This window comes from Vitis vinifera, chromosome 16 (assembly GCF_030704535.1).
Source record: "Vitis vinifera cultivar Pinot Noir 40024 chromosome 16, ASM3070453v1".
NCBI classification, from domain to species: domain Eukaryota; kingdom Viridiplantae; phylum Streptophyta; class Magnoliopsida; order Vitales; family Vitaceae; genus Vitis; species Vitis vinifera.
The window spans coordinates 5423995-5445672 of record NC_081820.1 but is presented as its reverse complement, the minus strand read 5'-3'; the positions used below and the strand labels follow the sequence as shown (position 1 = coordinate 5445672).

Here is a 21678-nt window from a genome sequence, read left to right as displayed (position 1 = left end):
GAAAGAAAATAAAGAGAAAAAGTGAAAAAATAAAAATAAAAAATAGATTAAAAAATAATTTATTATTTTTATATGTTTTTTTAAACTTGTATAACTTATTTTTTTCTATTGTATTAAGATTAAATAATTTTAAATTACATAAATTTCTAACTAACTTTAATTATATTTGATTTTTTTATAGTAAAATCAAATATGAGAAAATTATTTTCCTTAATAATTTTTTTATTTTCTTTATAGTTTACGGGAATCAAACATATTAATACTTTTTTTATTTCCTTAGTATTTATCGAGAATCAAACATAGCCTTAGTGATTATTTAGATAAGGAAGATAGTAAAAAAATAATTGATTAATCAGATAATACGGTAAGCTATTTAATAAAAATTAATTAAATTTTTATATTAAAAATTAATTAAATTTTTATATTAAAAATTAATTAGAAAATGTGGTTCTCTTTTGCTCGTTGGTATAATTCATCTTTTAAGCAACATTCAAAGTCATAAGCTTCCTTTGGATCCTAATTTTTATTGTTATAGCTTGTAGGTGGATTTTGTATTTCTTAGTAAAGTTTATTGGATTCAAAGTCATAAGCAACATAGGCGGGAACAGAAGAGAGAGACGTAGCCGGAGATGAAAGCCACCGGCCGCCGCCGTCCGAAGGACTCTTTCCGCCCACCGCCACCACCACCTCCCTCCGTCGACCACCACCGCCAACTCAGCCGCGACTCTGACGCTAGTTTCGCTGGCAGCCGCCCTTCCTCCCTTGGAATCAGCCGCTCGTCCGCCGGCGATGCCCTCACCGACCGGTCCTACCAACTCTCCGCCATCCGCACCATCAACTCCTTTCTCGCCTCCCATTCCTCTCCTCTCTCCCTCAAACCCCCTCTCCCCTCCGCCAAAGACATTTCCGAAACCCTAAAATTCCTCATCTCCCAACTCGATTTCCCCACAACCAAACTTGAAGACGATCTTCCTATCCTCCTCAAGCACCTCAATTGCCCGATCAAGCTCAACAAGTCCGCTCTCAAAGCCCCCGGAACCCCACATGCTTGGCCTTCCCTTTTAGGCGTAATGCATTGGTTGGTCCAGATCGCATTGTATAATGACCATCTTGTGTCGAATTTGCAGTGTTTTGACAATACTTTTGTGTATGCATTGGATAGTTACTTGCATTATATTCGCGGGGATGATGATGGGATGGAGGCGGTGGATAGGGAGTTTATGGGGAAGTTGGAAAGGGAGAGGGATGCAGTGGCGGAAGGTGTGAAGGCATTGGAGAAGGAGGTGGCAGAGAGGGAGGGGAGGTTGGAGGAATTGAGGTTGGGGCCTTCGGCTAAGGAGGTTGTGGAGAAGGAGAGGGGGGTGTTGGAGGAGGATGTGAAGAAATTTCATGCAATAATTGCAGAATTTTCAGGAAGGATTGCATCAGTGGAGAAGATTTTGGAGGAGAAGGAGAAGGAGTTGGGGGTGAAGGTTGAGGAGAATAATAGAATTTGCGAGGAGAATGAAGAGCTGAAGAAGAGGGTTGAGTTGCAGACGTTTAATGCAAGAGATGCAGAGAGGATGAAGAGGGAGTTGCAGGCAGTTGAGAGAGATATCACGGAGGCTGAGGTTGCAAGGAATGGTTGGGAGGAGAAGTCTTGGGATCTTGACACGACAATTGGGCACAAGTTTAAGGAGCTTGAAGCTCTTTCAATTGAATGCAACCAAGCTCTCAGGAGGTTTTCTTTTCCTTATCCTCTTTGTTTGGCTTTCATACCTCTATAATCCACTCCACTAGGATTTTCTTAATTTCTTAAGTTGCATACTCTAAAGTCTTTCTAGCAATCTTCAGTATGCTTTCTGATAATTAATGAACATGGTAGAATCGTGTTCTTTCTTAGGTTTGGTGTTGCTTGGAATTGATTTTCTCTATTCCATTGAAGTCTACTGTGATTCTTATCAACATTAGGTTATCTACCTCCATGAATTAGATTACAAGATTTTTTTTTTTTTTTTTTTTCGTTTTGACTTAGTCTGTCATTTATGGGTGATATGAAATATTTTCCTGTTCTTAGCAAACACATTAACATATACAACATTTTAGTATAACTTCAGTGAGAACATAGGATCTGGCTCTGTAGTTATAGCATGACTAGTCGGTGATTCCTAAGAAGGATCCAGCTGCTGTTCTCTGCTTAAATTATTCCAGTGAACACGCCCTTGAGGCCTGGCTCAAGAGGTAAAGGGTTGGGAGGGTTTGTGGAGGTTCGGGTTCAAATCCTAATAGGGACAAAAAAATTTACCTAACAAAAAAATAAAATTTCAGTAGACAAAAATTCAGACCAGGTGAATATAGTTGCTGAACCATTCAATGGCTTATGTCTTCTTGAGTCACATGCATTATTTCCAAGTAGCCAACTCAAACTTCATTCGTTTACTTGGGTTGTGATTCAAAACCAACAATGGGTAGTTTCTGAGTTGTAATTTGCCTTACCTGCATTTATCTTTGGGGTGCATTACAGCTTTGTCAAAGTAAGAAAAATAAAAAGGTTTTTAAGGTTTGTTAATGTTCATTCTCGATTTGGCTTTTAAAAAAAAATCTCCATTTAACACTTCCATCCTCACAAGTTTTCTAATCATTTATTTAGACAGAGATAGGTGATACAGTTGCCCTTGGCAACCTCTTTTCTTGAGGTAGCCTCCCCTCTCCTCTCCCTCCCCCCCTCTCTCTCTCTCTCTCTATCTCTCGGTATATGAGTTTCAACTTGGAACCTTCCCATACCCACCCAACCCTTTGCTTCCTGAGCCCTGCCTTAGGAGCCTATTGTTTCCCTTTGGACCATGTTCTCTTTAACTTTTTGAAGTAAACTAATAGTCATGAAGAGGCAACACTAAGTACTTAATTTTCAGGAGCATCTTTGAATTGACAAATTAGCATGCCGCCTCATGCAACTCTTTCAACCTATTAAACTACAATCTATTGTGTGATTGAAGTATTTTCTCTTGGATGGTTTCCAGGTTAAAGTTAGGAAATGGTTTGCAGTATGTGTTGAATGCCAAAGGGTCTTCACCTGCTGAGGTTTTGGGAATTGATTACAAATCAACGCTTAAGCCTGCACTTGACTCCTTTGCTGATGACATAAATAAAAGCTCTATGTCAAAGTTGGAAGAGTTGATTTCTCTTCAGCAACAATCAGTTGAAAATGCTGCTAAAATTGAAGCAAAAAGAAATCGTCTTGCTGCACTTCAATCCAGTAGTGATGAAGTAAGTGAATTAGAACTCATTTTTCTTGTTCAGCAGCTATGCATTTATATACCTCTCATGAAGAATAGAAAACTATGCCTTTTTTTTATATGCTTTTAGGGTGTCAACAGGAGCAGCCGGATTTTCACTTTGTTTTCCTAAAAATTTTAAAGAAGGGTAAAAGTATTGGTGATGTTAGATCCAGATTAACTCTAGGAGACAAAAATTTTGGAGAGGATGATGAATCCTCTACTCATAAAATTCTCAAAGACATTCCTGAATATCTTTGGTACAAATAACAAGATTGATCATGTTACAAGAAAGAAGAACTCTGCATAACATAAAATTTTGGAAAGAATGACTAACCCATAAAATTCTCAGACACACATACATAGGGATACAGATGGAGGGAGCGTGCACATGGTTGGAGCCAATGGTCCCCTATTGAATATGCAATTAACCGAAGTACAAATTAACTCAACCTCTTTTTGCTGCTCTTAGAAAAGGCCAAACTCTCTCTCTCTCTCTCTCTCTGTCTCTCTCTCTCTCTGTGTATCTATCTATCCATCTATCTATATAACAAATCAAAGCAGGTCTTCTTTACCTAGTGGTCTAACTTGTTAGCAATACCATTTCTAAAGTACCAGCAGTAGCATATACAATTGCATGGTCATTATATTGCATGGATGCTACTCTAGGAAAACTAAAGTTGTTACCGTAAGCTTCTCTGGTATTTTCTTTGCAATCTAAAAGACAAAATTGTTTGGAATCTTGCTTTCCCCTTCGTTTAATTTGTTTTTTTGAATTGTGATTTACCACTCCAAAAAAAAAAAAAAAAATTTCTTGAATTGTTAGTAGTTGAATGCACAATAAGAAAATTTCTTGGAAAATCAATTACTGTGGTTAAATTGATTAGACTACATTTAGAATTCAAAAAGGTGATAATTTAGATGTATTCAAATTTTGACAGAAAAATGTTCCTAGAAATTCCATGGGGATGGAATACTGCTAAATTCCAGAATGACTCAAATGAAATATGGGAGAGAAAATAATTGGAAAGGAGCATAGTACCACCTAATGGTCGATCTAAAATTTGGTACAAAGGGCAAATGATGTGTCAGTTACACAAGCAGTTGTCACTCAAAATTTGATAGCAAGAGCTGCCTGGTCTAACCGCCTAATGGGTGAATGGGTGATGAAGGGGATAAGTTGAGATATAAGTTTGTTATTCCTCCTAGAAACACTTCCTGGGAAGGTTGCTTTTTGGGAAATCTGAGCCGGTTGTGGGTTGGGGGTTATTATTAAGGGACAATCATGGGCATTTTGTATCCATTCAGCTTTAGGGGTTGTACTCTTTTGGTTGTAGATGAAATCTTAGCTTTTGGATGCCCTAGATAGACATCCATTTCGTATCCGTTGCTAAAAACAATTATTGTATATGAGCGGAGCATGTATTACCCACATTACAGCTTTTTGGCATCAATGGACAGCTCAGGTTGTAATGTTCCTTTGAACTAATACAAAGTGTGACCCAAAAAGTGTGCTACCATAGTTATGTCAGATTGGTCCAGGGGACTTGGAAGTTAAATGTCCAATAGTATCTATCTGGGGTGCATGCCATTGTTTCTGAAGTCCATTGATAAGGGTCAGATGGATGCTGATCAAGGGCCAGCTTGTTGTATGGTTTTGATATGGTACCGAGGTGATGTGAAGATATGATGAATAACAAATATAGGGAAGAGGGAGAAGAAGAAAGAATAAGAAATAGGAATACGTGTTCATTTTCAGAATGCACACATCTTCAGGATGCCCTAGATGTACATATACTCCAAATGCATAATTCTAGAATTGTGTCCACTTTTGGAAATCAAACATGTGACCCGAATATGCTTTAATATAATTCAGTTGAGAATAGGCGATATTTTCAAATTGGATTAAAAGGGATGATTAAATTGTTGGACATATTGATGTAGGACAACCCTATGATGGTTGCCTACAATCAAATAAGTGGGTTACGGTTTTTATTTTTTAGGGTTTAAGGAGAGGAACAAGGGATAAAGTTTATGGTAAAGAAAAATAAAATAAAAAAACATTGAGAAAGAAGATACGAAGAAGAAGAGATAGAAACTTTTGAGTCTCACTAAGGCCTTATAAGAGTCTCACCTGGAAGAAAATCAAGAGTCTTACCATTGAAAATTGCAAAGTATGCAAGAAAACGTAATATTATTAATTATCAATCCATTACTTTGATTTACATCAATTAGCTTTATTTACATGCTTCTCTAAAAAATCCAAAGCCTACTAGGATTCTAATATAACCTATTATGACTCTATTTCTCCAATAAATTATTTAGCTATTCCTAATTTGATTCCAATAAATACTAATTCTATTTTTATTCCAACTAATACTAATCCCACTTAAAGTTTATTTGTGCCTTCCTTTCCTTTTTGAATATACTTTGAAAGGCTTTCCCCCATCACATCTCTTGGGATGTATGACATGTGGCTCCCTAAAACCCTGGATCTAGCTAGTAGCTTGGGTTGTTCCTTCTATTGGTCCCCTCATTTAGCGAATCAGGTTGCAGATTGTTTGGCTAAATGTGGAGCCATGCAAATGGACACTTTTGTAAGGTATGTTTTGCCCCCTTCAAGTGTACATTGTCTCTATATTTTGTACAAGTTCTTGTATCATCCTTGATTAGTATAGCTATTTTGCTACTCTTGTTAGGTTTTTCCTCAATTTTTAATCATCCTTTATATTTTGAAAGGGTTTTTCATCCTTGGTTTGTAATAAAATTCATATCAATGAATGATTTGTTTTGGATAAAAAAAAAAGAAAATCTGCTGGAGACGTCAATTGTTATTGCACATAGGTTGTCAGGCCCCAAATTTTCAAAGTAGCTTTGATGGCCTATAAAACACTTAAGAAAAATTATTTTTGGATGATAATTAGTCCCTACAAAAGATTGACTATATTTGATTCTTTTTCCAAGTATATTTTTTAGCAAGTAATTTTCCAACTTGTTGATTGGAAATTATTGTTAAGGCTTTGACTATATTTGACATTAGCTTAAACAATGCTTGCATAACTATGCCATGTAAGGTTATTCCATTATTAAAGAACTCCATTATTAGTGTCAAGAGCTATTGAGTAGTGTCTTCCTAATAATGTGATTTTATTAATAAGCTATTGAATAGTATCATCCATCACAGAATCACTCTTTGTTTCTGATGGATCTGATGTTTAACTTGATTTTGCAACATAAATTGTTGGGTTACACATTGTTTAATCTAATTGTTTTTCGTTCATGGATATTTATCTTCTGTTTGATTTTTGACAAGGAATCAGAATGAATACTTTTTGGGCTATTGTTGTATGAGGTTAACCATGGATGAATGATCAATTTGTCAGGTGGAAGCTCAATTAATTTTTTTGAAGAAGGAATCGCAAAACTACACCTCCAGATGTGCAACGGAAGCTAAGAAGTTAGTGGAGGATGTTGAGATAGAAACCCATAATGTAGATATTGTGGAAAGAGAAGTGGCAGATGTTCTGGAGGTATAATTTTGTTTTTCTTCTCTTAACTAGTATGTTAAGGATATCAATATTGCCAGGGTGGATCTCGTAAACCTGAAAGAAACTTATTCTAACGTAGGTTGGTTTCCCTTTTCAGAGCTAAAAATTCCTACCTGGCTTTATAATTGTTCTTGATTAATGTGAATAACACTGAAAAATTCCTACCTGGTTTTATAATTCAAGGGATTCTGACTAGACTTTGATGTTGTCATGAAGACGTCCAAATTGAAGTTGCAGGAAGCAATCAAGCAAAATGAGGAAGAAATTCAGATGTGTGCTTGGGAACTCTATGCTTTGGTTGATTCAGTTTCAAAATACAAAGAGCACATGGCATCAAAAATTTCAGAGATGAAGTGCAACCTTTCAGAAACAGCAGGAGCTGTATCAGATTCTTACAAAGGCTCCTTGTTAGCACAGTTTGGTATCACTTTGGATACAAACCACTGACCCAATAGATTATTCCTTTCTGTGACACAAGTTCTTTTTCTTTTTCCTTTGCTTTTAGGGTAATGGACTGATTTGTATTGTATGTATACTTATCTTAAATATTTGGTATTAGCAACTTGCCCTATGGTAACATAAAGATGAGCCTAGGGTTGACAATGGAGCATGGGATGGATCTGAAGGTTGAATGGAAATTGTATGGTAAACAAAGTTATCTGATTTTCTTGGATGGAAATCATTGTCATACCAACAGTCCCCAGTTTCTGGTGCACTACATTTTTGATACATTGAAGGAAAACTTCCATAAGATGTAGAACTTATTTTATCAAATGGCTGACATGTCAGCTCATCAAAGGTTTTATGAAGTTTATAAATCAAGTAGGGAGATGGATATTGTTTGCAACAGGCCTCACAATTACTGGGAATAGAGTACTCTTTTTCATATTTCTAGTTTTCACCTATATTATCAATAACAGGCAAATAAATTTCATAAAGTTTGTGAAGTTGACAGTAAGCTGCTGCTTGCTTGCCTATTTCTCTTTCCTTTTCTCTGATTGGAGGTAAATTTAATAAATTACTTGTGGCAGACTGCACTTGATAAGGGTAAGAACTTGGAGCAAATGGTAGATGGAGTGCTTTCTGCTGAAGATGTGAATCATGGATCAGAATTTGTCGAGTCAGTGGCATCTCAGATGAATGAGCTAACAGTTACTCCTCCTTCAGAGTCAATAGAGTGTCTAAATCCAGGGGGAGCTGCTCCTGATATTGATAAAAGAATCCGAGCATTAAAAAAGAAGGTATGAATTCTTATGCTCCTGTGTTCCCTAGGAATGGTAATCACTGATTTTTAAACATTATATTATCTTCAACAAACTGATCTTGTTCTCTAAGGAACATATAGCTCTGTTCTTTTTTTTTTTTCAATCATTATTGAAAATGTTTAACTCAACAAAGTTTTATAACCCAATCGCTTAAGGTCCATTACTGGATCCTTTCTATTATTTAGTTCTAACTGAGCCCTTTCGTCTGTTCTTATTATTTAAAAGAAAAAAAAAAGAAAAAATAATTTTTGGTTTGATGTCAATATTGTTCACTGCAGTTTCTAATGAACATACTCTAGTGGAATATTTTTTGTGAGAAAATGCTACTGAGATTTTAAATATTTCAATTTCTGGGATTCTATTTGTTATGTCAAGGGAGCGGATTTATTTTTTTCTAGAGTTGAAATGATCTTGTTCAAGACTGATGTGAATATGAAAAATGCTACATGGGGATGCATGCAAATTCCAAACGAAACCTGTGGGAAGAAGCCTTAGTTGATCACGACCACTGTAATATGGACCTGCAGTATAAACTGTCTCTTATGCAGGTCTTGACTCTTCTGCTTAGGTGTTTGAGAGTGAGAGGGATTCACTCACTCACTCAAGGTTCAGATCTGTTGGATAAGGATCTCTTATGTGGCTCTTGGCTGTTGTGCTGAATGGCACAATAGTAATTGCTAGTTTGAGAGAGAGGGATAGAGAGAATATATCTGGTCACCCAGCTTTCATTGGGAGAGAATTACTACGGTTACCTAGTTTTCATGAGTGAGAGAATTGGGCCTTTTGAGTAATTATGGGTGGAGCAGTTGACGACATGCTCAATTTCATTGTCATTCTTAGATCAACTACTTTCTACTCCTGTAAGGCAATAGGTTTACATCTTAATCCATGACTTTCCTCTTTAAAGAAATTAAGAATGTAATTCGAGAAGGAATAAGAAAAGTGAATGTTTTTATTTTTTTATCTATCTAGTTTCAGTTAAATGTCAGTAATCATGCTATGGTGCATATTTACAACTGCAGATTCAGCTCACAGAAGCCCAACAGCAGAAAGCATCACAACAAGAAATGAACCCAGAGCAATTGGACAAGATGATGAAACTGGAAGGTTGGTGAAAGGAGCTAAAGCTTTTGGAGGACCAAAAGGCAGAACTGGCAGCATCATGAGTTGAGGTTTGTGTTAGGGTGATGAAAACTGGGTAGCTTCTTATTCATGGCTGTTTCATGAAGATGTAAACACTACTGCATTACCGAAACAGAGGTTTTGTTCTCCAGCTAACTATGGTAATATGTGTATGTGTAGGGGACCATATGCAAGTCTTTGCACTCACACCCAACCCAAGTGGTAGGATTCTGCATTAGTCTTATTCGGCTTCATTATTGTGTTTTTATGATCTTTCTTCAACACCATCAGCTTCCTGCTTTAATCCAGTGTTTTGAATTTATCCCTCTCACAATCACACACGTCTAAGCTTTGTACTCTTTACGCTTTATGGAAACTCTTAATCTACTATCCATTTTGGCTTTTGATATCGTATATTTCCACTGAGATAGATCTAGAGGAGCCTAGGATAGATTGCATGCACCCTTATGATCCATGGCCTAGGAAAGGAGTAATATGGGTTCCCTACAAAAAGAACATATGTTTTAAAAATTAAATGATTGAAAAAATTCTTGAAACAAAGAAAAAACAAATCTTTAATAAAGGGCAAAGAAAAAAAATATCAGTTTGGCTTCCATGCTAATTATAAGGCAAAGTTTAAGAATATTAAACATTGTATAAAACTCCTAATGGAGAAGCGCAAACAAAATAAAAAAAGAAAGCGAAAAAGTGTATAATTACATGGTTGTCTTATTATTATGAGTTTGGTGGGCATCCCATGCTATGTGAGTTATTTTCTCTTTCTTATTGTTGTCTTAATCTAGAACATGATCTCAAGTTGTGGCCTTTTTGGTCACATTTTGTATACCCGATAACTATATGAAACCCTTTTAATTTATATGAATGATTTGGTGGCATTATCTTGTCTAGCTTTCTTCTCCTCACTCTCTTAAGTTTTCTAGGTTGATTTTTGTATACTAGAACTGGCAATGGTGTTATTCCAATTTTGAACCACACTTCTTAACTATTAATTGGGTGGATCATTGGTCCATAAGTTTTCATAAAAGCTTGTTTACTGTTTGACTAGAGAACATAATATTGAATTCTTTGTTCCTATTATATATTACAAAAATAACATGACAATGAGAAATTCTATTTAAATCTTATATATATATATGAATGCAAAACCTAATATTGCACTTCCTTAACCTAGTGTGCGATGCATAATCCATTGTCCAATTTGTTTTTCTCAAGGATTTTAGAACTAATATGACCATGTCATTTGTTTATAGAACTCCCCTTTCAACAAATCTTATAATAAGGTACATTTTGATTTTTTTTTTCTATTATCAAAATTGGTTTCGCCTTAGCTTCCAAAATTGTCCCAGTCCTACTAAATAACTCACACAGGTTTTTAAGTAAGATGCATTTGGGATGAGTGTTCAAATGTGATATACTTGAATGAGAAGGTGACTTAGAAGTCAACCACTCAAATTCCTTTTTCAAATGATTTATTGTTCTTTTGAGTTTTTCAGTAATCCTAACAAGATTTAAGTTATTAACATACACTATAATAATTATAAATCATTTTTTAATTTCTTAATAAAAACACTTAAACATGTAAGGTTATTCACATATCTTTTTTTTAATAGGTATTTCCTAAGGTGATTGTGCCACATGCGTCTTAGTCTCTTCAAGCCATAAAATGATTGTTGTAACTTAATTGAATAAAGGAGACTTTGTAATATTTGTTTCAAACAGTTTGAGTCCTTCAAAGATTTTCATGTATATATATCATTATATATGAATCCATATAAATATGTCGTAACAACACTCATGAGATGAATATATAGTCCTTCTAAGACTATTAAATTAATTAGAAAGTAAAATGTGATTGCATCCATGACGGGAGAGTGTATTTCCTCGTAGTTAATACTAGATCTCAACAAGAAACATTGTACTACTCATCACACTATATATCTTACAATCTTATTTTTCTCATTAAATACCCATTTATACCCAATGGGTTTTACATCTTTAAGCATTTGGACTCAATGAATTTAATCCTACTTGCATTAGTTCTTTCCATTTTAGGCAATCATTTATGTGTCGTATTCTTTCATTTTGAGGTTTGAGATCTTTATTATTTCTTATTAAGTCAAAGGTCATTTAGAAAGCAAAAATATTGTTTATAATAATATTATTTTGATCCCATTTTGTTCATGTATGTACATATGTTGTGACTGATCACAACAAAGAATAATAATAGGGAGAAAAGAATAAGAAAAAACGAAAATCAAAACACAACGATTTACGTGGTTCAACCTTAAGCCTACATCCACGAGCGAAGAAGAAGAAGAACTTTCACTATTGTTAAACAAGATTACAACTCTCGAACCTCTTAAATCCCAAAGCCCTAATTTATACCCAAAAAAAGACTTACTATTTTGGTCAAAATCTCTTCATATATTTTTTCCTAATTACAAAGGAAGTTTCTCTATAGGTAACAAAGTGTATAATTGTCAAAGATACCTTTTCCTAAAAAAGAAGATCTCATAATAAGATATTTCCTATAATAATAGGAAACCCACTTTCAAGAATATCTTGTATTAGGAAACTATCAATAACTTTTCCAAATTGACTCAAAATACAATTTGAGACACTTTCCAACAATCTCCACCTTGACTCAAATTTCCAAGATTCAAACAAACTCAAAAGTCTTCCCGGTTATTTCACTCTCATACCCCATAGGGGCCTTTAGATATTGCTAACACCAATTAAGTCCAAGCAATGCTTGAACTTAATCATAGGAACAAACTTAGTCATCATATCTACGGGATTGTTGTAGGGATTTTTTTTTAGTACAATAGCACCCTGTGCAATCACATCCCTAATAAAATGTATTTTGACATTAATATATTTGGTCCCCTCATGGAACATCTGATTTTTAGTCAAATGTATGGCACTTTGGCTATCACAATACACAACAGTCAACTCCTGTTATAAGCCTAAATCGGCTAACCAAACCCTTAAGCCAAATAACTGCTTTCACTGCTTCTGTGACTATCATACATTTTGCTTCAATAGTTGACAAAGCAATTGTAGATTGCAAAGTTGCTTTCCAACTAATAACATTACCACATAAAGTAAATACATACCTTGTTAAAGATCTTCTTCTATCCAAATCTCCAACATAATCAAAATCAACATAACCAACAATTCCCCTAGAGATGTCAAAATTTTTATCATATACTAAGCCAACATGTGATGTTCCTCTCAAGTGTCGAAGTATCCATTTCACTGCTTGCCAATGAATCTTTTCAGGGTGATCCATATATCTACTCACCACACTAACTGCATGTGATTTTTCTAGCCTAGTGCAAACCATGACATACATAATGCTCCCAACTGTACTAGCATAAGGAACATGTGACATGTACTCCCTCTATTCTTCAGTCTATGGTGATAAAGCACTAGAAAGTTTGAAGTGAGCTGCCAACGGAGTACTCACTAGTTTTGACCCTTGCATTCCAAAGCGTTCTAACACTTTCTCAATGTACTTTTTCCATGATAAGTACAATTTCCATACTTTTCGGTCTTTGTGAGTCTCCATACCCAATATTTTCTTCACAGCTCCAAGGTCTTTCATTTCAAACTCTCCTTGAAGTTGAGTTTTCAACATGTTGATCTCAGACATATTCTTGCAGGCAATTAACATGTCATCAATATATAATAATAAATAAATGAAAGAACCATCAAACAATTCCTTATGACAAACACAATTATCATACTCTATGGTAACTATTACCAATCATAAAAGTATCAAAGCTTTTATATCATTGCCTAGGAGATTGCTTCAAACCATGAAGAGATTTCTTCAATAAACAAACATGGTATTCCTTTCTTGAAATAATGAATCCCTTGGGTTAATGCATATAAATTTGTTCTTCCAACTCACCATGTAGAAAAGTAGTCTTGACATCAAGTTGCTTTAACTCTAAATCAAATAAAGCAACCATAACAAGTAACACCCTGATTGAGCTATGTTTCACAACCGGAGAAAACACTTCATTGAAGTCCACACCCTCCTTTTGTGTGTAACCCTTTGCCACCAAGCGTGTTTTGAACCTAGCATCCTCCACTCCTGGAATTCCTTCATTTCTTTTGAAGAGTCATTTGCAACCAACAATCTTTTGATTTTTAGGTTTCTCAACTAGTTTCCAAGTGTGGTTCTTTTGAAGAGATTCAATCTCTTCATTCATTGCAACAATCCACTATGTAGACTCTCTACCAGTGATGGCTTCATGATAAGTTTGAGGTTCCTCATTTTCAATGCTTTCTGCCACACTAAGTGCATAAGCAACCAAATCTGCATAAGCATACCTTTGTGATGGTTTAATCTGCCTCCTTATTCTATCTCTAACCAAACAATATTGTTGCTCTTGTGGTGCACTTTCTTTATCATCAAGAAGTTGCACTTCTTCTTCCTTTGGCTTTATTGAAATTGCTTTTTCTGTGGTTTCTGAAGCTTTAGTCACAAACTCCACCTTTTCTCTCATACGGGGGTCGTTTTCTGTATGAAGTTGCTCCTTCCTAGGACTTAACATTGCAAACTCATTAAAAGTTATATCTTAATAATAAGAAATTTTGAAAATTTTGAATCTGGGCACCATAACCTGTACCATTTCACTCCATCGGCATATCCTAAGAATATGCACTTCCTTGCCCTTGGTTCCAACTTACCTTCACTCACGTGAGCATAAGCAGGACAACAAAAAATTCTTAAATTAGCATAATTAGAAGGTTAACCAGACCATACCTCTTCAAGAGTCCTACAATTAATAGGAATTGAAGAATATTTATTCATAAGATAACAAGCTAAATTTGCCGCTTCAACCCAAAATTCCTTTGACAACCCTACATTCGAAAGCATGCATCGTGTTTTCTCTAAAAGAGTTCTATTCATTCGTTCTGCAACACCATTTTGTTGTGGAGTATGCCTAATTGTGCGTTGTCTCAAAATACCTTCATTCTTGCAAAACTCATTGAACTTTTTCCCACAAAATTCCATGCCATTGTTGGTTCTCAAGCGCTTGATCTGTTTCCTAGTCTGTTTCTCGATCATGTCTTTTCATTGCTTGAACTTTCCAAAGACATCATTCTTATGTTTTAAGATATATACCCAAACCTTTCTAGCGTAATCATCAATAAAGGTCAACATATGTCTTCCACCACCATGTGATACAACTTGAGAAGGGCCTTAAAGATCCAAATGGATATAATCCAAAGTACCTTTAGTTCTATGAACACCTGCACTGAATTTCACCCTGCATTGTTTCCCGAATACACAATGCTCACAAAAATTCAATTCTCCCGTTTTTTGTCCATCAAGCAAACCTCGTTTGCTCAAAATTGTTAACCCTTTCTCACTCATATGCCCAAGTCACATATGCCACAATCTAGTAGTCTCTATAATTGATTCTGAGGTTGAAACTACAATTGCACCTATAATTGTGCTACCCTGTAATGTATAGAGACCATTAATTTTCTTTCCTTTCATCACAACAAGAGCACCCTTTGAAATCCTCAGAACTCCACCTCCAGCTTTATATGTGCATTTGTTTGAGTCAAGTGTCCCTAAAGAAATCAAAATTTTCTTTAATTTTGGAACATGCCTTAGATCAGTTAATGTCCTTATAATGTCATCATGCATCTTAATTCAAATTGTGCCTATCCCAACAACCTTATAGGCCACATTGTTTCCCATGAGAACCTTCCCACCCCGTTTATGGGTTGGTAGATACTGAACCAATCCCTGTTGGGAGACATATGATAGGAACACCTTGAATCAAGAATCCACTCATCACTTGAGTTTGTAACAGTGACTGAAAGAACATCTGCAGTATCTGAATTTTCTTCTACAACTGCTGCATCACCAAAATTAGAAGTTTTCTCATTTTTTTTTCATTTACAATCTGGACAATTTTTCACATAGTGCCCTTCTTTCTTGCACTTGAAACATTTGTTGTTTCCCATGGACTTTGATCTAGATTGACCTTTTCTACCATTATTTTTCTTTCATGTTCTCCCTCTAGCCACCAAACCTTCATCCGAGTCATCTTCTCTACTTTCAGACACCCTCTTCTTCAACTCCCTAGAGTTCAAGGCTACTCTAACATCCTCTATGGTGAGATTATCTCTACCATTCATCATAGTATCTACAAAGTGCTCATAAGATTTTGGTAGGGAACACATCAAAATTATGGCTTGGTCTTTATCATCAATTCTAACGTCAATATTCCTCAAATCCATGATAGTTTTATTAAATTCATCAAGGTGTCTTTAATGGATGTACCTTCTTTCATCTGGAGAGTATACAATCGCTTCTTTAAATACAAGCGATTTGTAAGAGACTTCGTCATGTACAAACTTTCCAACTTCAACCATAACTTGGCAGTCGTATCTTTTTTTGCAACCTCACAAAGCACCTCATTACCCAAGCACAATAGAATAACACTATGTGCTTTCTCCATAAGTTCATCCGTCTCTTCATCAGACATTGTTGTTGGTAGAGCCTCTCTACCCTTCAATGCTTTGGACAACCCCTGTTGAACCAATAAGACGCGCATCTTGACATGCCACAAACTAAAATCGTTTCTTCCATCAAACTTCTCAACCTCAAATTTCTTAGGGAAAAAAAAAGTGATGGGTTAGATTTAAAAGATGGGACCCTTTTCATCAAGTAACTTTTTTTTTTTTTTTTCTTTTTTTGTCTTTTTCTTGCAGTGATGGACGCTTTTTTGCTGTGAAGGAGGTTTTGTTGACTGATCAAGGACGGGCTGGGCCGGGCAGCAAAGCATTGATCAACTTCAACAGGTTAGAAGGATGAAATGTGCTGATTGTGTATTAGTTCAATTCTTCCTTAAATCTGTTTTCCATACATCTTGATTAACCTCTAAGTAATTGCATACTCAGATTATGCAGTCAAAAGCAATTTCATATTGATCCAGGCTGCATACTAGAGGGTTCTTTCCTAATTTCTTTTATAATGGTTCAGGAGATCTCTCTTTTGAGTCAGTTCCAACATAAGCACATAGTTCAGTATTATGGCTCGTTCAAGGTATTTTTCAATTCTTTCTTGTTGGATTGGGTTCATGTTATGTACCATTCTTGGAATTAGGGCTACCATTTGCAATTTTGCATTTTGTCAACTGTGGCAATCTTAGATTTTTTTTTTTCTCTTTTATTTTGTGTTTATTCATGAAATCCTGTCAATTTCATACCTGAATAAAGGGGAGAATTTGTCTATATATATATAAAATAAAATAAAATAAAAAAATAAAAAACCTACATATTGCTGCAAGCAAGACACAAATTTAGGAACTTTATCTGGGTCTTGTAGAGTTGTTGCATGAGTCCTCTGGCATCTTCGTACCTCAGAGTACTTAATCACAAAATTTTATTTCAGAGGCTATAGAAGGATTGCCCTGACTGGATGACTCTTAAAGTGACATGTTCTGTTTTAGCTGCTTGATGAGAACTAAACCTTGGACTAAAATTCATGAGGGGGTCTCTTGAGCTTCCCATCTGTTATTTTTCAAGTTCACTTTTTCCTCTAAAGAATCATTTTTTAATCTCTCATCTACTTATCGTATCAGCTATTTTATCATGGTATTTGGCCTTATTGTTGTTTCAAGCTATGTTCTTGTCTTGTAGGTCTGCTTCTGAATGCATGTTTCTAAACATTCATGCATCATAGGCATCTTTTATTTCCCTTGCAGGCTGTCTAATTGACAGTCTAAATACTCAGTAGTTACATTTTTCTGTTCTTTGGGGTGAATTAGTATTTTTCATGTTTTTGTTGTTGTCTGTTCCTTTATGATCTGGTTCTGGTACTGCATCAAGAGGATTGGAGTTCATGTCATTTTTTTTCTTGCTTACTCACAAAATGTCTTGCCATTCCAGGACAAGACCAAACTTTATATCTTTCTTGAGCTTGCAACTGAAGGTTCACTTTTAAATCTCTATCAAGAGCATAAACTGTCAGACTCCCAAGCCTCTAAATACACCAGGCAGATTGTGAAAGGTTTGAAATATCTACATGAGCATAATGTAGTTCACAGGTGATTCAAATGATCTTACTACTACATTTTTTGGTTATATTGCTTGTGCTTTATTTGTTTATACCTTGCTCTATCGACATGCCATTACTGCTTGAAACATGTGCTGATTATTTCAATTATCTGCCTTTGCTACCAAGAGAATTGCATATGCATAAACTAAATGGCCTTCTTACTCAGGGAAAATTGGTTCACTCTGCTGAGAAAGTTCTTCAGTTTTTATTTTATTAATTTATTTTTGTTTTTATCTTCTTGAAACATTCAATATTATTTGGATTGCACCAGTTAGCCCACTTACTGAATTCTGTGATTACAGACTGCTTGGTGAAGTGAAAAGTTCAACACTCCCACCTGCCCTCTTCCAGGAAAAGAAAAATGGAAAAACCAAAAACAAAAAGAAGAGTTAGGAGCATGGATGTTAAACATGGTCATTATCTGATAACTAAGATGAGCCTACCCAAAGCCTTGGTGTAGATATAGATATCCCCAATTTTCTGTGTACCTTACATTGTGTCTTCACATGTGGGGTTTACGTTGTTTGTTTTGAGATTATTGTGTATCTTAATAGTTTAATCCTTTCATAAAACTCCATGTCAATTATAATATGAGGTGTGGTCCAGTTATCAAATAACAACCTCATATCTGCATCAACTATAAAGAACTCCATTTCCATTTGACTTCATGCAATTAGCTGTATTATATATCACTTTGTATATTCTGCCTCAGTGCTTGATCTTGCTATAATATCCTCTTTTTTTTTTTAATTTGTAAGTCAAAATTTTCTTTAAAAGCAACATATAAGAAAAAATACATAATAATGATTCAAACTCTCTCTATCTCTCTGATTCACTTGATTTGAGTGTCTCTTCAAGAGAGTTTTTGGGTCATGATTACAGAATGGAAACCTGAAAATTGAAAGAATCCTAATGCAAAAGCCATTTACAATGCTACAAACTCTCTCTCTCTCTCTCTCTCATGTGATTGAGATAACTAGCAAGGCTAGAACCATGGAGGGATGTGATCATGGGACTCAGAAGTGCCACCAGTAGGTCATAAGGGAAATTAGGCTTATTGATTTGGTCATGCGCAACAAAGGCCAATAATTGCATTGTTAAGAAGAGATGGGTGGACATTGGGAATCAATTGAGGTTACTTCAGGAAATTAGACATTTGGAATGACAGTTGAAGCCACAATGCTGTACATTTACTTACACATAAATTGTTTATGTTGTAATACTAATTGGTTCTGTATCATCTTTGAGGGATATCTGGTGGATGTAAATGGAACCGTGAAACTTGTGGATTTTGGATTGGCAAAGGTTAGTTTCTTTTTACTAGAGTTATCTCTCTATTGTTTCAAAATGCTAGACTTCTAAATATTATATTTCTGGTTGTATATCTTTTCAGCTTTGCAAATTGAAAGACAATCTTTTAAAGGGACTGCATTCTGGATGGCCCCTGAGGTATGCTTCCTCTCTTTCATTCCTTCATTTCTTAAACTAACAAATCATGTTTGGTTTTGAATTGAGAACTATATTTTATGGAACTGTACTCAGTAGAATCTTCTTATACCATGAAGAAGCATGCTTAAAATGTAGGCTCTGAAACCCTTGTCTTTCAGCAGGTGGTTGCGTCAGAAAAGGAAATCACATGATTGAATTGGGTTATTGAATAGCCCCGACTATTGGACTGGAGCTATGCCAACTAACAAATTGATAAGTTGTTTTCCGAACTGTTGCTCTTTCTAAGATTTTATCCTACAAGGCATTTAGTCTTACCAATGCATTTTGATTTAGCATCAGTCATTAGTATCTTTCTGTACAACTGCCAATATACTGACACTAATAGATGCATGGAACCACTGAATGCTCAATTGATGAGGATTTTCCATTCAAATCTGAGAATTTAAGCATCAAGCATCAACAAAATATGGTCACCAGCAATCTAAATTTTAGCTCGATATTGCCCTTCTGAAATAAATTTCTGACTCTTTGCCCCTGAGAATGTATTGTGGTTTTGCAACCGCCCAGATCTGTGGATTTGAATCAGTTTTTAGTTTCAAATCATGCTCAAACACCCTAGTCTTACAACTGTGTTTATTTATAAATCCTGCACCAGTTGGGAGTAGAACTCTTAAATCCCTGTTCTAAATCATGTCCAAAACATGTTATAAGTATTTGTGTTAACCATATTTGAAAATTTTTTTATGTGGCACAGGATGCTCCAAGCATTACAGTTTCTTGTAAGTGTTGATTTTACAAATAATTTGTGCCACTGTAGGTCATTAATGAGGACAAACGAGAGAACGATGGTTATGGGTTTGCAGCTGATACATGGAGCCTCGGCAACATCCATATCCCGAATTGGAGCCGGTATGTATAAACTTCAATGGAAACAAATAATCATTCCAACATTACATTCTTATATGCATCCAAACATAAGAATTGGAATCACCAAATCTATTTCTATTCAAGAAGATATAGGAATGAAAACAAAGTTTTTATTTTCATTCCTCATTCCCATATACCAAACATGGCTTCAGGGCAATGGTATGTTTACTTATCTTAAATATTTAGTATTAGCAACTTGCCCTATGGTAACAGTGTGGTTTGGGTTGAGAATGGTATAAAGATGAGCCTAGGGTTGTCAATGGAGCAAATAGCTGTTGGATTTGAAGGTTGAATGGGAATTTGTAGGTATTGGGAGCCTGCAAATATCTGTAAAACAGTATTGGGAGACCGCATATTGGACGTTGTTTTCATAATCTTGTGTTTGTCCGAAGTCTTAACTCTTAATAGGAAAAAACATGTTTTTGATGGAGTATATTCCCTACAATGAGATGCACTTGTCCTTAACCACCTTTCAAAGTCGAATCAAAAAACAATGTTAGGAATCAAAATCGAATAAAAAAGAGGAAGTGATATTGAAGATACGGGCTCTTGGCGGTTTAGATATTATCTTGTTCGGTACCATTTAACCTCGATTATATATAAAATTAATTTTAAAAAATAATTTTGTTGATTTTCTTTCTATTACCATTTTTAACACAAAATATTAAAAAAATTATTTTTAAATAAAATAAGTTATAAAAACTATAATATTTTACTTATTTATAAAATATATTTATTTTTAATGTAATTTAAAAATTCTAAAATTATTAATTTTTTTTAAATAAAGAAAATACAATGAGTATGATGGCCATGAAAATTACTTTGTATAAACTTGATAGGATTGATATGGGTAACTCATCGTCAACCCAATTTATCATCATCCTTACAATTAAAAATTTACGTAAAGGAAGGGTACAATTGGTATTTTTATTTATTATAAAGAAAGTAACTGAAATGGCTTTTGGAAACACGATGATATCCAATTGGAGATAAATTCCCAACTTCAAAATTAGCAAAGTTAATTTTTTTTCTTGAACAAATTTAGGAAATTTATGAATGTCACGTTGTCTTAGGTGTTTATACTATAAAAATATTCTTAAATAATTTTATTGGTAAACATTTTTAGGAATAATTAAATTATAATAAAAATTCTTGAAGTAATAACATAATACGTCGAATATTAATTTTTTAAATATATTTATGTAAATTATATATACTTATTTCCATCCATTGAAGAAATTCTAATATTAATGGGTGAAAAAAATATGAACCGATACAAAAAAAAAGTTGATAATAACAATTGCATAACTAAAAAGGGTATTTGCAATTTAGAATCAATCATTTGATGGTTGAATTTTTGAAAGATATTAGAAAGATTAGTTTTAAATATTATTGTGACTCATTTTTCAATTGTATTTGTAGGTATTCTACTTTCTAGTTTCCTTTTATAAAAAAGAAAATTATTTGTAATTTAGAATCAATCATCTGGTGGTCAAATTTTCTTAAAGATATTAGAAAGTTAAGTTTTGAATATTACTATGACTCATCTTTCAATCGTATTTATAGGTATTCTACTTCGTAGTCTCATTTTAAAAAATAATAATAATAATTTTCTCTTATTTTAATTTCTTTGGTACAAAACAATAATTTGATTTTTCTCTTATTTTTATCTCTTTGATACAAAACAATATTATAGTTTATATTTGGACCACCAAAATGCAATATGATGTAGAAAAAGGTAAAAAGTTTTTTTTTTATAAATTAAATTTGTATCATATTTATCAACATTGTAAGTTCTAAATTTGTTATACTTCAAATATTTTTTCATAAAAATGTAATATATTGATGATAAGAAATCAAAGATTAAAAAACCTGAGATTATTACAATGTGTTGCATTGATGTTCTATTTACCATTACGTTTGTCCATGTTTCAATTTGTTCTTTTTTGGCCTTTTTTTTTTTTTTTTTAATGTTTTAGTATTTGTCTTCTAATTACTAA

At 34.4% G+C, this 21678-nt stretch overlaps 1 protein-coding gene across 12 annotated transcripts; it reads left to right on the top strand.

Annotated features, from left to right (window-relative positions):
• Positions 1-469: 469 nt before the first annotated feature.
• Positions 470-19880, top strand: LOC100251052 (kinetochore protein NDC80 homolog). Of its 12 annotated transcripts, XR_002032211.2 has the most exons (11): positions 505-1720; positions 3000-3246; positions 6638-6784; positions 7834-8043; positions 9090-9239; positions 9370-9411; positions 15955-16044; positions 16226-16288; positions 17134-18607; positions 18696-18751; positions 18910-19880. XR_002032211.2 is itself a non-coding variant. In XM_002279626.5 (4 exons), the coding sequence occupies exons 1-4, from the start codon at positions 630-632 to the stop codon at positions 7247-7249; spliced, it is 1716 nt and encodes a 571-aa protein (XP_002279662.1). In that variant the 5' UTR covers positions 470-629; the 3' UTR covers positions 7250-7490. The 12 variants fall into 12 exon arrangements, 1 of the variants encoding a protein (XP_002279662.1); XR_002032208.2 differs by having other exon boundaries at positions 16226-18607; XR_002032209.2 differs by having other exon boundaries at positions 16144-18607.
• Positions 19881-21678: the final 1798 nt, after the last annotated feature.